This window comes from Protobothrops mucrosquamatus, unplaced genomic scaffold, assembly GCF_001527695.2.
Source record: "Protobothrops mucrosquamatus isolate PMUCROS unplaced genomic scaffold, P.Mucros_1.0 scaffold1, whole genome shotgun sequence".
NCBI classification, from domain to species: Eukaryota; Metazoa; Chordata; class Lepidosauria; order Squamata; family Viperidae; genus Protobothrops; species Protobothrops mucrosquamatus.
The window spans coordinates 311011-326966 of record NW_015386388.1 but is presented as its reverse complement, the minus strand read 5'-3'; the positions used below and the strand labels follow the sequence as shown (position 1 = coordinate 326966).

The 15956-nt window shown below is 37.0% G+C and overlaps 1 protein-coding gene across 1 annotated transcript in view; it reads left to right on the top strand.

The window, feature by feature from the left end:
- The window catches only part of WNT3 (Wnt family member 3), a 33866-nt gene extending 23379 nt beyond the window's left edge, over positions 1-10487 (top strand). The window contains exons 2-4 of the mRNA XM_015832304.1: positions 4081-4322; positions 8831-9096; positions 10008-10487. Of these exons, the coding sequence (XP_015687790.1) occupies positions 4081-4322; positions 8831-9096; positions 10008-10487 (988 nt within the window). The remainder of the gene's footprint in view (positions 1-4080; positions 4323-8830; positions 9097-10007) is intronic.
- Positions 10488-15956: the final 5469 nt, after the last annotated feature.

Below are 15956 nucleotides of genomic sequence, written 5' to 3'. Positions count from 1 at the left end.
AAGGGACCCTTCCTAGTTCTCTGAAATTAAGGCAAGGAAAGGGAGAAAGGCTTTCAGACTTGCATGGTTCTGTTACTATAACCTTACAATAAAGATAAGTATTAATGTTTATGATTTTGGTTGCTTGTCTGGATTGCCTGGAAGGGCTGACCCCGAATTAGTGCTGTGAATACTCTGGATAGCCAAAAAACTCTTTCCCAATAAAGGATCTTTTCGAGTAGAAGTGTAAAATAGGAATAATCAGTATGTGTATAATAGGCACTACATAACACTCTTGGGGCTTTTGGTTTGCTAATAATTGATTTTGATTTTCGACAGCCTCTTTGAATAGGGAAAAAAATAGAAATGTGCCACTTGCTGTTTGGCTGAAAGGTAAAGTGTTATTTTCTAGCACTCTGTTTTCTAAGAATGCCTCTGGACTCCATTTTTAGGCAATGAATGATTAATGTTTCTCAATATAAATCAGGCTTATGATACTTTTAGTCTCCCACCTGCAAACAAGATTACATAATATAAAATATTTTTTTTAATTATTTCTTTTCCTATTTTTCTTAGATTCTATGTTTGAATTTAAGATAATGGGTTTAAAGGCCCTTCTCACTGCCCCATCAATTCGTCATGCAGTTATTAACTAATCCTTTTGGCATTTGGGTGACAGCTCTAAAAATCTGTATTGAGTAGAGATGACACAAATTGCAATTCATCATATGTTTAAAATATCTGGGTAGGAAAAATTGAACCAGAAAATAAAGTTGATAAATTTAAATTGAACATAAGTCACAAAGGCTTTGCTAGGTCAAACCATACAGCACACATTGAAGTAATATAATTCTTCTGCAGGTACTAAACCCCAGAAGCTCAGATTCAGCACTTTTTCTTGGATAGCTCCCTTGGCAAAAAAAAAAACAAAACTGACCAGCCCAAGTTATAAACATTCATCCTTTTAAACAACTAACAAAATGACTTTTTCAAATGTTTAAGCACAATATGAGTTATAGTCTATAGAGCACCCAAGTATAGCAGGTTTGATACTATGAACCCACCGGCCACATAGTTTGGAAAGCAGCACTTTACTAGGCTTTACTAGGCTTAAGTATTAATGCCATCAACATACAATGGAGCTTTTACAGATTAATAAAAGTGTACAGTACAGGTAGTCCTCGACTTACAATAGTTCATTTAGTTACCATTCAAAGTTACTGAAAAAAGTGACATCATCATTTTTCACACTTACATCCATTGCAGCCTTCCCATGTTCACGTGATCAAAATTCAGACACTTGCCAACTGATTCATATTTATGACAGCTGCAGTGTACCAGGGTCATATGATCACCTTTTGCCACTTACTGACAAGCAAAGTCAATGGCGAAGCCAGATTCACTTAACAACCATGTTACTAACTTAACAACTGCAGTGATTCACTTAACAATTACGGCAAGAAAGGTCATAAAATTGTTTCACTTATCAATAGAAATGTTGGGTTCAATTGTGGTCATAAGTCGAGGACTACCTGTATGTGTGTGTGTGGGGGGGATACTTCCACATGGAGGTAGCCTATATTCTGGCAGTAGAAAAGGAGGTGAAGGATATAAAAATTGGAAGCTGACCATGAATAGAGGCAGTTACATGAGATTCCTTTGCTCAATAGGAGAGGAAGAAGGGGTTAATTTTGTTAGATTATCTACTTTTTTTTTTATAAAACCCATGCCATACTAACTTATTTGTGTGTTTTTTAAGAACTCATATTATATTAACTTATTTGCCTGCCCGTGTACTACAAGGGCCCTTGTGCATTCGAGAGGATTTGGGCGGGGGCAGGGAGACATCATCTGGCTTCAAAAACATATTTTTTTAAAGTACCACTTCCTAAACTTTACCATCATATCCTATGAAATGAATGTGTAATTCTAATATTCTCTGCCTATATCTGTGCAAATAAGCATATTTGAGCAAATAAATAAGACACAAGGATTAGGGCTAGTACAAGTCTCTCTTTAGCCATGGGAACTCACTCACTCTCAGGCCAACCGACCTTGCAAAATCCTTGTTGTAAAATGAAGGGAGATTCTTAGATAAGCCATATTTTGCTCCTGGAGAAGAGGCAAAATATAAATATAACAAATAAAGTTATATTCATTAATGGGGCAAACCATAACTCAAAGAAGAGATAACAGTTATCCCATTCAAAAGTAACATCTTGTAATTCTTCAGTAATGGTGCCTCCAGGTTGTAAGAAAAATATTTTGAATGTTGGAATTTAAGCTGTCTAAAAGCACTTTGAACTTTATGCTATACTGTAATATAGTTTTGATCATTTATTTATATAATTGTTTATGTAATTATTTTTTGGCATGAATCATTTATGCAGAATTAATGCTTGTCCGACTGTGAAGTTCAGCAGGCAGAGTATTGGCATCAAATATAAATTTTATCCCAGCCAAATTGGGATATTTCCAATGGTGGGATTCAGCTGGTTCGCATCGGTTTGGCAGAATTGATACCTATTTTTTTGTTGAGTTCGGCGAACCGGTTATGATAAATCTTCTATGGCCACTTGTGGACGCACACCATGTGGCACATTGTGCCGCTGCCGCCACTCATGGCAAGACGCTGTGTTGCTCTTCGTGCTGATTGTGCCACTGCTTCTCGCATTAGGACATGGTGTGGCTCTTTGTGCTGATTGCGCCACTGCTGCTGCTCACACCAGGACACTGCGTGGCTCACACTGATTGCGCTAGTGCTGCTGCTCACTGCAGGAGGCCGCAAGGCTCATCATGCCCATTGGTGTGAGAGGTGGCACCGGCGCCATCGGCATGATGTGCTGGGGGCACCCTCCTGCCACAAGTAGCAGCACCAGCACTATCAGAGCAACAAGCCTCGCAGCTTCCTGCCACAACTGGGATTCTACTCCTACAGTGAACAGATGGTTAAGGATAAACGACACAGCTGATGATGCTCGGATAAAAGCGAAGAAAATTGCAAGTGAGGACGCCAATCAAGAACCAATACGGAAATATCTTAAATAACAGTTTTATTGTTTTTGCCAGGTATTGTTTAATATTTTTTCATTAATATTTTAAAACTTTCTTATAACATAATCTAGTTTTGTGTACCTCTTTTATTGTTCTTATTTAAGTATTAAATGCATGAAATAATAAACTACCTTTCGGTATATCATTTTTTTATACTTAAAATGGTCATTAGGGCAGAGAACCAGTTGTTAAATTATTTGAATCCCACCACTGGATATTTCCACATTACCTCAAGATATTTTGATATCAATTCCCAACACATTTAGCCAATGTGGATTGGATACCGCTATTCTAAGTCAATGGTGTAAAATTAAATGGCAACTTTTCCCCAGAATCTATTTCAAACACATTAACATAAACATGGTTTGGGATTTAACATAAGGTAATTCTCTGGCCATTTTTGTTAAAATATCCTGATTTCCTGCCTGGATTTATTCAAATGAGAAAGATATTGAACATTAAGAATACAAAACAAATCATACTACAGTGTATGCAGTTAGAATTTTTTGTCTAACTTTGAAAATGACTATGAATATTCTGAATAGTTTTCTGACTCTTCTGGGGTATCTATCATTGCATCTTTAATTTGATAGGAGCTACCTTCTTCCTATATGAAAACCTCATATTGCCTACTTCTTTGTTGCAGAAAAATATTGCTCATTTGAACAAAAAAGTTAAAAGGTAACAGATATTTTAAACAACAAGTTATCCTGGGTCAGTATATAAATTACCAATTTTATGTTAAAATGTTTCTATATTACGCAAAATTAAGTCTAACAAATCTTCAGTAGAAATACTGTAGTTGAAGAAGGAAGCATTTGACTAACATAGTTATGTTATAGATAAACCAATGATTTCTGAATGTAACCCTCTCAACTAAATACCATCTAGAAGAAGATGTAGTAATCATCATGTCTTTCAAGGGCAGAATCTATTAATTAATTATTATGTGAGATCCACTTTGGGCAAACATAAGTTAGTGGAAATTGACAAGTTGGAGGCCCAATACACTTTCAGCTATAGACTATATCTATTCTCTCCATGCAGGTCCCTTGCATTAGGCCAGCAATATACATCCCTGGGCTCTCAGCCAATTCTCTGTGGTTCAATTCCTGGCTTAGTGCCTAAGCAACTTCGTTTCTGCCGAAACTACATTGAGATCATGCCCAGTGTGGCGGAAGGTGTGAAGCTGGGAATTCAAGAGTGCCAACATCAGTTCCGGGGGAGACGCTGGAATTGCACCACCATTGATGACAGCTTGGCTATTTTTGGGCCTGTTCTAGATAAAGGTATAATATATAGTATGCTGGGGGGGGGGGGGACATTAGGCAACATGTTTTACATGCTGGAAGAATAGTTTCTGTGTTCTCCAGGTATTAGGAACGTTGTAGGGTCAGGACTGGGAAAGACTCTGATATTGGAAAATAAATTCCATCAGAACAAAAAAATGGTTAGATGAACATAAGAAAACCAAAGTGACTATACTCACATATTGTGCGTAGCCATAGTTGACTTCCCTATGCTTGGTTGAATAAGTCATTGTGATTTAATTAATTCTGCATGCTAAATCATAAATACTGGCTTGTAAACCACAAATGGTTTAATACATTATATATTAAAACCAAACCATTGTTATGGCATAGTGTAATTTATGAACTCAGACTCTTTTAAAATATTGTATATAGGTCATATTAAAGTCTAATATGAATTCTATAAACTGAATTCTAATACTTTACATGAATTCAGTTCCATACTGTAGCAAAGTATAGCCCTGAACAAATTAAAGGAAACATATATGCCAGAGAAGCAATTTTAAGAGGATGGTAAGATATCCCCAAATATATTTTCATAGGGAGAGAGAGAGATTATTCAGTTATTTTGTAAACCAGAGTCAAGGTATCTCAAAGTAAGTGCTAATCATAATTTCAAGCTTTCTTTTATTTGTTTCTTTTCTCCAATGTTTATCTACATTTCCCAAGAGGGAAATAACTGAGATATCTTAAAATAAAATTGTCCTACTTGTAAGAACTGACCATTTTGTGAGAATGTAATTTCACTTCAGCAGTCCAGAGCAAATGAATAGAACTTCAAGGCCCAAAGAGTGAGGCATTATTATTGTTGCTGCATTGCTAGCAAAAATTTCTGAGTTTACTGAATATGTTTTCTTCAGAAAACTGAGAAAGTTACTGAAAAGGTGTTTAAAAAAATTGTGGGATTTTCACACAGAAACTGATCACCATCTAGAACACAACGCACTATATACAAAGCAATGGAAAAGATACCAGTAATTTTTATAGATATGGCAATACCTGGGGGTAGAAGAACACAGGAAAAAGAATAGGAAAAATGTAAAATGTAGAGCTCTAGTGTTAACAAGAGGTAAGTACTGGGGGAGAGGGGAGTTTGCAAAGATGTCCCCATGTGCATTACATAAAACAACAAATTCACTTAATTAAGCAAATGTTTATAATTAAGCAAATGTTTGCGAGAACTAAATGTTTTGGTTTTATCAATTGTGAATTTAAAAAAAACATATTACATTTTATGATGTTACTTGGATAACTCCCAGGTTCCTGGCTGGAACTCAAATTCTTTTTGTTTGTTCTTTGGACTGTTATTTCTTAATTAATAAACACAAATAATAATAATATCATTTGATTATTATTCTTATTATTATTTCATGCTGTATGTCCCAATCAAGTGAAATAGAAGTGCTGCAGAAATGCCATGTTTTTGCATGGTAAATCTCATTTTATATTTTATTACATGCAAAGAGAAGGAAAAATGTGTACATTATCTTTCATACTAAAAAAGAAATAATCCTATACAAAAGTACTTATGCGGTACTATTTTGAATAAAATCTATCTCAACTTTCAATGACTAAATAAACATCCATATTAGTTTTTTTGCAACATTATGTAAGTAGTTAGTACTTAATTTTTTCCAGAAGCAATATTAAATTGTTTACTTGTTTTTCACATAAACACACATACATACACAAACACCACAGACACAGAAACACACACACACACACACATTTCCAAGTCAGTGTTTTGACTTCTGGAGATTGCATAGGGAAACTTTCTTGGTAAGGTTTTCCAGAAATGGCTTGCCATTTCCTTCTTCCTAGATGAAGAGTGAGTGACTGGTCCAACATCACAAGCTGGCTTTGTGTCTAAGATGGGACTAAAACCCATGGTCTCCCAGTTTCTAGGCCAATGCTTTAACCACTACACCAAATTGGCTGTCAGGACTATTATTTCAAACATTTAAAAACAGGACTTCTACAGAATAACCACATCCAGGAACTATTATGTATAATGTCATTATGTGAATGTTACTATTATAGGATCTGAGGTAGTAAATTAACTACATTTAATAGACATAGGTTATTTATTTTGTTTTGGCTGAATGAATAAGGAGCTCCAATTTAGTTACACCCTTTTCATTAAGACATGCATCCATCTGATCTGGAAATCTAGCAATGCAGCAAGAATTGTTCTGTGCTTTAAATCCAGAAAAAAAGCCTGAGCAATGCGGCCTCCTTAGTATACCAATAACTGATTGGCATCTAAGAACTACCTGTGTAGGATGACTTGCTTTTCACTAAAAGGGTAAATTTATGTCTTGTCAGAATCACTTTAGTGTGGAGGTGCAGATTGAGGCGCATATGTTTTTCTATGCAATAAAGTTCTGTTGATATAAATAAATAGTACAAATCCTTGTATACACATGTGACTTTTGTTTGTTTTGTATAGGGCAATCAGCAAATATGTGAACCCTACACAAGATTCTCTCCCCAGGAAATGCTCAGCCTAAGAAAGTAAAAAGACAGGTGAAAGGGTTGAGGTGTGAGTGGGGTGTGTGGAAAAAAAAATAACACTTGGGTCACATGGTATGGAGTGAGGTTAAAATGTGTAACCTATTTTTACAGATAATTATTTTAGAATTCCGTAGCAAATTGAGGAAAGGAGCCTGCCCACATTTCTGTGGAACAAATAAGTACAACAAAACCTGTATCATGAGGGCCTCTGTGTTTTGAGAAAAGAAGACTGCTTGGCTTTGCAGGCTGCAAATGGCCTACAGCATTGTGATAACCCAGCAGTGTTTTTCAGCTGTGACACAGATGACAAATTTGCATTTAAAGAGGAGCTAGGATCTAAATGGCAGAGATTTCAAGGCAGCACAGTCGGTGGGGAGGGAGAGAAAATGAGCTTATGGGCAAGAGAAAAGAGCTAAGCTGCAATCCCCACTGTGCACCAGAGCAAGGGATATCATTCCTGGCCTCGAACTGCTTCACAACCCCGCACCATTCACACGCCCTTTGGCCACTTAGAGCTCAGGAGGGGAGAAACAGCATTAGAAGACTCAATAGAGATTTCCGAGCCTGACTGGTGGGCTCTCAGGGGGATGGCAGGGCAGGGTGAGCACAGGCCCCGTTGCCAAGAGGTGGCCGCAGAGAATGCCAGCATGGGCACCACCGCGCCTGGCGGAAACATTCCACATTATGTGGGTAATACAGTGTGACACTCCACAAACAATGGCAAATCAAGTGTCCCAGCAGGTAACAGGGTCTGGATAGGAGGCCATGACAGTGAAGCTCTCTGTCAAGAGTCCCTAATCCACCCAAGCTCTGCTCCCCCCTTGATGCTTCTGAGAACTTCACTTGTATCACTGGGAAGCCTTTCCCAGCTATCCCCAACCCCCTCTTCCCATCTGCAAGATAATTCCAGGGTATAATTGAGAGGGGGCAGTGGAATGAGGGCTGATCCTTCCGTATACACAGGGTCTAGGACAGTTTTGCATTACCCTTGGATTCCCACTCTTAAGATAGCATCCCAGATCCAGTTACTCTGGTTTATTTCCCAAACTTTGAATCCTAGAGCTCTGCCTAATGAAAACAGAGTCGCTTTCTCCCACTACTTTCCTTTTCAGAGCGGAAGAACCATTTACCTCACTGGAGCCTACCCTTGGCATTACTGCATTAGTTATTGTGCTGTTCAAACATTTGCTGAGGACAATTATTTAAATGATAAATTTCACTTTTTCACATTTATTTTATTTTAAAAACCTCAAAGGGCCAGAAGACTCTTTAAAACCAAGTCAGAGTGATAGTCTTCTCCTTTTTCTTCTCTTTTAAAAGGGGTGTTTTTCCTCATTTATGGCTTAGGCGCTGGCTTAATGCAATGTGTCAAGTCAACTCAGCTAGTATTTTATTAAAAATTAATGAAAGTACAAAACCAGTCAAAAAGATAGAAAGAAAGGGCGGGCAGGGGCATACTTTTAATGCTGGGATGTAAATGATTGATCCAGTTATTTGCAAAAGACTGTTCATTGTAGCCAACTAAGAGTCTGTTTTGCACAGAACATGTTCACTGGGTCATCTTAACACTATGCCACCCACAATTGTAAAGGTCAGATATTTCCTATGTCATTTTGGAGAGATCAGCTAAGTAACTTCCTCATGTTTTGTTGCATTGTCCCACATATTAATCTTGGTGCTCTGTTTTAATAATGTCTCTGCTACTTTAAGAGCTTCAATTGGCCAAGGAAACTAATTATTTTCATGTCTGAAATAAGCAAGACACTTGCTAAATTCTGTTCTATAGCAATGGCTATAAGGATCACTTCAGTGTAATGCTGGAATTAACCTGGGATTTCTGGTGCTACAGTATATAGAATTACTTTAGTACTTTTTAATTGTTCATATTCCCATATATTTATTTTGCCACGGAATGGTTTTGATTGTTCATAAGTAATTAAGTAAATAAATTGGGACTTTCTACCCTTTTGCAGCCACACGAGAATCAGCTTTTGTGCATGCCATTGCCTCTGCTGGTGTGGCATTTGCTGTCACACGGTCATGTGCTGAAGGTACTTCCACCATTTGTGGCTGTGACTCACACCATAAGGGACCACCTGGTGAAGGATGGAAATGGGGAGGCTGCAGTGAAGATGCTGACTTCGGGGTACTTGTCTCACGAGAGTTTGCAGATGCCCGAGAAAACCGTCCAGATGCTCGCTCTGCCATGAACAGGCACAATAATGAAGCTGGAAGAACAGTGAGTGGCTCCCCTCTTTATATTCTTCTGAAAAAGAATGAGCAACAGAGCCCTTTTGCTCTGCATTCCTGGGGATTCACTGCTGGAAAAAATTGCCAATGCAAGAGCCCAAATCTCAGCAGCCCTCTGATCCAGACTAAAGCACTGTTGATGGCTTCAATCAGTGGACAGATAGAAACTTATTTTCTCTTTTCTCCTTATCAGCTGCAGCCATTCAAGGCCTGCCATTCAATCATCTTCCCCTTGTCACCATGGCTCATGACCGATCAAGAAATAGAAGAAAAACATATAAAAACATCTGCCCTGAGGGCAACTATATGTCCATAGTGCTTTCTAAGAAGTAGCATTATCTGGATATTAGAAAAAAAAGGTAGATAGAGAAGTATTTGATGGCTCAGGCAAGGGACCAGCCAGTTAAAGAGCTCAATTACATTTTGGCTTGTCCAAATTCCTAAGGTATTTACTTAAACTATCATGATAAGAGAATGATTGCCTGCATTTCCAGGCAGGCTGTAGTGATTACAACTTCCGTCACCCCTTGTCAACAAAGCAATGCTGTCTGAGGATGATACAAATTGAGTTTTAACACATCTTGACAGCATGAAGTTGAGGAACGATCCATTTTGATTATGTTTCTAAATTCATACTATCCCAATTCATTATAAATTCTTAAAATAACATAGTTCTGTTTAAGAAGAAATAATTTGGAAGAGTACAATACCCTAACAGTTTGATTAACAGTCATTGGTCAAACTAAAGTTACTCCTCTAGAAGAGAGAACAGATGAGTTTGTATTTTATCAGCAGGTCAAAAGACTATAAGGACAAAATTGTCCTAATGAAAATTGTATAGAAGAGACTTTGAAAGCTTTCCCAGTTTTACGTCACTTGACTTTTTGTTTTCTTTTGCAGACTATCTTGGACCACATGCATTTAAAATGCAAATGCCATGGCTTGTCTGGCAGCTGTGAAGTTAAAACATGCTGGTGGGCCCAGCCAGACTTTCGGGCCATTGGTGACTACTTGAAGGACAAGTATGACAGTGCTTCGGAGATGGTGGTAGAAAAGCATCGGGAATCCCGTGGTTGGGTGGAGACATTGCGTGCCAAGTATGCCCTCTTTAAACCCCCAACAGAACATGACTTGGTCTATTATGAGAACTCACCCAATTTCTGTGAACCCAACCCTGAAACTGGGTCATTTGGTACAAGAGACAGGATGTGCAATGTGACTTCACATGGGATTGATGGGTGTGATTTGCTCTGCTGTGGCCGTGGCCATAACACTAGAACAGAGAAAAGGAAAGAGAAATGCCATTGCATTTTCCATTGGTGCTGTTATGTCAGCTGCCAGGAATGCATTCGTGTTTATGATGTTCATACCTGCAAATAAGAAAAGGTATGTATGGGGTAAAGGACTACCTATAACAAAATTTTGTTGTTGCAATAGTGGTTAAAGAGTATGAGAGGGAAAGTCTCCAGTTTGAAGCTCTCCATCCTAAGCAATCTTAAATAGCATGCAGTGTGGATATCCCTCATATATGAAACATTTGTGAAGACTCCTGTGCTCTCATTATATGAAATGCTCAGGAAACACAAAATGCTTTGCAAGAGCACTCATTATTAAATAAAATCTTGCATGAATTTTAATGCCATGTAGAACTTTCCCTAAGTTAAAGCTATAGATTTCTTTCCCAATTTTTTTGGAATCAGCTACTATTTCTCATACACAAGTATGCAAAGTGGTGCCCCAAATGTGATCTTCCTAGGATAGTTGTTCAGCAGAAGACAAAGGACACTGGAATTTGAAAAGGGTGCATATTTTCTAAAACTGAACATGGATATGTCACTATCCCAATAACTAGGTTTCATATAATTCTTAAGATTGGAGAATAGCACCCAAGAGAACAGCAAACAAGATATGAGAGGCTAAATCATATGGGGCTGTGTTTGAAATACAGAAGGAAATAATTCTGTGAGGACTGAAAAAAAATAAAATTATTTAGAAAAACACATTAATTAGACTGACAATAACACAGATGCAACATCTTACTACCTTTCAGATGTGCTTGCCCATAAGCCCCATAATTCCAATCTGGTTCTTGTGCTGTCTGGAACTTTATGTCTGGAACTCACCCATGTTGGGGAAAACTGAATTATGAGCAAAAGCACAACACAGAAAGCATGGCAGAGTTATCAAAATTGGGGTCCTATCACCACTCAATTTCCAACTTTTGGAGGAGACCTAAATGGCAAATTGACTAAACCACTTCTTTCATAACTTCAGTTAGAAGAGTGGAAACGTGTGTAAAGTCATAAATCAAGCTCAAATAAGAAGTTCTCTGAAGAATTCGAATGGCTGCCCAATATTTTATGCTACTTAGCTTGTCATAATAAACATTTGAACATATATATTTTTTATTTTGAACAATGGACCAAAATAACACAGATTATTAGACAACATCTGAATTAACAAATATGCTTGCAAATGCAATACTTTGCTTCCATTCAAAGTATGAAATGCTCTTAACAGATCACAATAGGTCACAATTGGATTGAATGCAAAGTTGTTAAAAAAAATCAAGTATGAGTGTCAATGAGATTAGTCCAACTATGGTGGTTGAATTTTTTTTCATGTGTATTCCTTGTTTGAGATCTCTAAACAATACTGCAAAAATAAGGGACAAATTTGAATAAGAAAAAAGTATAAGGTCAATAGACTAACTTGTTCCTCTCAAAGTGAATCATATTTCTATTTCACCTTGTGAAGGCTACTAACTTAAGGAAAACCAAATCCATTCAGAGATAAGAGAAGCACAATTTAGACAAGGAACTAGGAAAGTTCATAATGTCACAGCAAAAAATTGTGATCATACCATTTGCTGATTAATTTTCTGTGGAAAGAGCTTTATGGTATAGGTGGAGGATAAAGAAAAAGTGAGAGACTGTCTGGGAACACTGGACAATGGAGAAGAGAAAAAGATAGCACACCCAGCTTCCTTCTCAACTAAGGCAGGCAAAGATGAAATAAAATCCTTGAAAACAACCCAACCAGACTTCTTCAGATTACTTAGCAACACCTGCATTTCTTCTTGAACAGGTTGCATTATGGCGGCTGCAGTGACCTCTGAAGTTCCTGAGGTAGTGTTCCCAATATTTAAAGATTGTTTGTTTTGCACATATGAGAATATATTTGTTTAAAAAAGGAGCAAAAATGTTTAACTGTGACAGATACTCATTGTAACTATTCATGGTGGTAAATGATGTTAAAAATTCACAGGAGTAAGAAGTAGGCTCAAAAATATGTGAAAGGAAGAATATCAAATGATAGCAGGCAATTCTTCCTAAACTCTTCATCAAGTGCAGTTATTTTATGAATAATTTAATGTGAATCTTCCCTCCATTTCCAAATACATATCCCTATAATCAAGTTTTTTAAATCTGCAACATAGCTTGGATTTTGGAGTTGAAATATTAGAGTGACAGCATTTCATTTTTTTTCAACTGACCAAGCTTTTGCTTAGTACAACTTTTAGTCCTTTGATTAACAGTGATCCATCATACAGAAAAACACATTATGTTTAATATGCACAAACACACATGCATACCCATACATTTTTAAACATTAGAGTCCCAGAATACATAGAGACTAGAGGAAGGGAAAGTGAGACTCTGAAATATCAGCAGCCAGCTCCTTCTTCAAAATCCAAATTTCTATTTAAACCTGCTTGGGAATGCTGAGTTAAACTGAATTAATAGAAGAAAGAGTTATGATTGGCAACCAATCCATGGGGCATGTTCTTTTTGTTCTGTTTTAACCAACAAAGTTAATTATTGTTCTTGCTTCTCCTTCCAATGATTCAAGTGAGCAATTCTCTCTCCTCATTCAAGCACCAAGTATTTGTCTCAAAATGTCATGGTTCCTGGAGAACATCGAACATACTCAGACAATGTTGATACTGCTTCCCCCTTTACCTTTATTTATAAACCTACATATTTCTGGATACCTAGAGGACACTACCAACTATCTTGTTCTGGGGTGTTCTAATTCCTTTACATAGAGACAATGAGACTTTCTAAGTTAGCTATCTACCCCTCCTATCAATACTCCTTCTTTCCAACTGAATGGATTTAAGTGCTGCCTGCTAACTTCAGGACACATTTTTCTTAAAATTATTAAAATTTCAGGGAGAGCATTATTTTAAGTTTTCTATTATTTTGATCTTTCTCACACACAGTTTTGCTTCTGGCTCCTTCCAAAATACTGCAGTGGTACTACTAAGTCAACCCATCTAAAATTGAACCAATTATTTGAACTCTACTGAAAAATTGAGAATGATTGTTGCTAATAAGGGTAGATTTTATATTTATAAGGTGTTCCAAAGTATTTGAGATATGTAATTAGCATCTGCTTTATCTTACAGTTTCTTTCCTTCTGGTCCAAACCAATATAGATCCTGGCTTCATTGGAATTTGCCATTTACACCCTTTGTGCATAATGCTGTTTTCTTAAGCCTTCTCAAAGTGTCCCACTTTGTATCCCAGAGATGTGAGAATTTAATTCCAAATGAAAAATTTGGAATGGATTAGAACTGTTTATTTTTTTGAAATAGCACACATTGTGGATAAAAGATGGTCTAACTCAGTGATGGCGAACCTTTTAGAGACTGAGTGTCCAAACTGCAACCAAAACCCACTTATGCATCGTCGAGTGCTGGGTGGGTGTGGCTCATTGGGTGGGTGTGGCCCATTGGGTGGGCGTGGCTACAGTGGTAACAGCAAACTGGGTGGGACTAAAAAGTTCAATCAATCAATTCCAACTTTGCAAGATGTTTTTTTTTCCCGCAAGAAGTTGAAATTGACTGATCGAACCTTTTTTTTTTTTGCACACGGCGGTGGAGGCCTAAAGTGAAAAGGTTTTATAAAACCCAGCTGAAGGCTTAGGACTGGGGCGACGGCGCGCGTGCCCACAGAGAGGGCTCTGAGTGCCGCCTCTGATACCCGTGCCATAGGTTCGCCACCACTGGTCTAAATAATCTTACGTGGCACTATGTCATGCTGACCAAATGCATTCAACTGGCTTTATCTGTCAAACCATTCCCTACAGTGTGGTTGAGTGCTCTGCTATCTGTACCATTTAGTTTAGTGAACTAATACCAGCCAAAAGAAAGATAATGTATTTCTATAACCTTATCATCAACTTAATAAAAACTGTTTCCACTTGCTGTGCATCTATCATAGAGAATCTTTCTGTCCAATTTCATCCTTGCTTACAAAAAAAAAACCCTGAACAAAAAATATTTTCTTCTAATAATCCCACTATAACTATAGTATAGAGATATGTCAATATTAATCAACATTCATATTAATCAATAACAGTTAACAAAATTCAAATCCTAATAAGAGGAATTAATGTTAGTCAGTTTTGACATCACTGAGCATAGTGAGCATAGTTAAAATATTATATCATCAAATGGAAATATATTCCACTAGAATAGCAGGAACAAGCTTACGATCAATTCAGCCTGCTTTTAGTCTCTTAGAATAACTTAAATATACCCTTTGAGGAGGAAGAAATGTTATGTATGTTTGCCACCTTCAATTATTTTTTAAAATTATTGGTGGGTTATAAATAATTAAATATGGAAATAATTTGTCACTGCTTTCTTACAGGATTTTTTTTGAGATCAGCCAAGGTCAGTGAGTTGCATTATCTAACTTCAGTGTGTCTAAGAAACCTCTAATTTTAAGTATTTGAAGGAGTGGAGTAGAAATATGCATTCCAATAAATTATATATTTTATTCATCGTTCAGGAATCATTGAAAATTGGTTTCAAAATGCACTTGCTACATTTCAAGGGAAATATTTTCCTTTTTTTTGTTACATTTAGAATGTATGCTTGCTGTCATATTAAAAACTGACTTAAAAATAAGAAATATATTCCTTATTAGACTATAGTGGTTTTGTCATTTTTTTTCTTGCTGTAGATATTGTAGATTTTAAAGAGAGTATAGTTGTAAGAAAGCAAGCCCTGCAGTCTATCTGCTTCCTTTCCCCTCAACCTGCTGCATCCAAAGTTCTTTATTAAGCAGAAAAGATTGTCCATAATCCGGTGCTCATTTAAAGGAGTTGGACCACAACTCCCAGAATCTTTAAACAGCTCAGCTTAATAGATCAGAGGTGTTGAGAGCTATCAAACACATCTAGGAAAACACCAGGGGACAAAGCAACTCTAGAGGGTATTCATCTTTTATTTTAAGCTGTATTCTGAAAATGCTGTTTTTATAATTATTTATTATACAATGTATATACCTTTGAGTTAACTAAGATTATATATTATATAAATATATATAGATATATTTGAAGAAAAATATATTTCATCTTTCCTTGTTTCTCATGTCAATAAAGATACAAAGGCACTTAAAACAATCTTTTTAATATTTTCATACTGTTCTTGTGGATGTAATCAACTATTATGTAAGGAGGTGTTGCTGATTTCTAAAAACCGTAACCTACTGTAATTTTTCTGGGTTATAAAAAGAGATCTGAGAAAATGCAGTTGGAATCCACAAAGTACAGCAAAAGGAAATCACAATCAAAAATTTTTGCAATTTAAATGTGATTGCCTTCACATTCTTTTTTAATCTTAAGAATTTTGACTAGTAAAAGCAGGGCTTTTTTTCAGCCGGAACGCGGCGGAACCGCGTTCCGGCACCTTTTTCCGGGCCGGCCGCACCGGAAATAGCCCCTCCCACACCGGAAATAGCCCCTCCCAAATTTTACTTGCATTCCTGTTCTCTAAAGGGGCGGTCCTAGGGTTTGATGAGGGCGTGGCCAGGTTTGAGTTCCGCCACCTTTTCT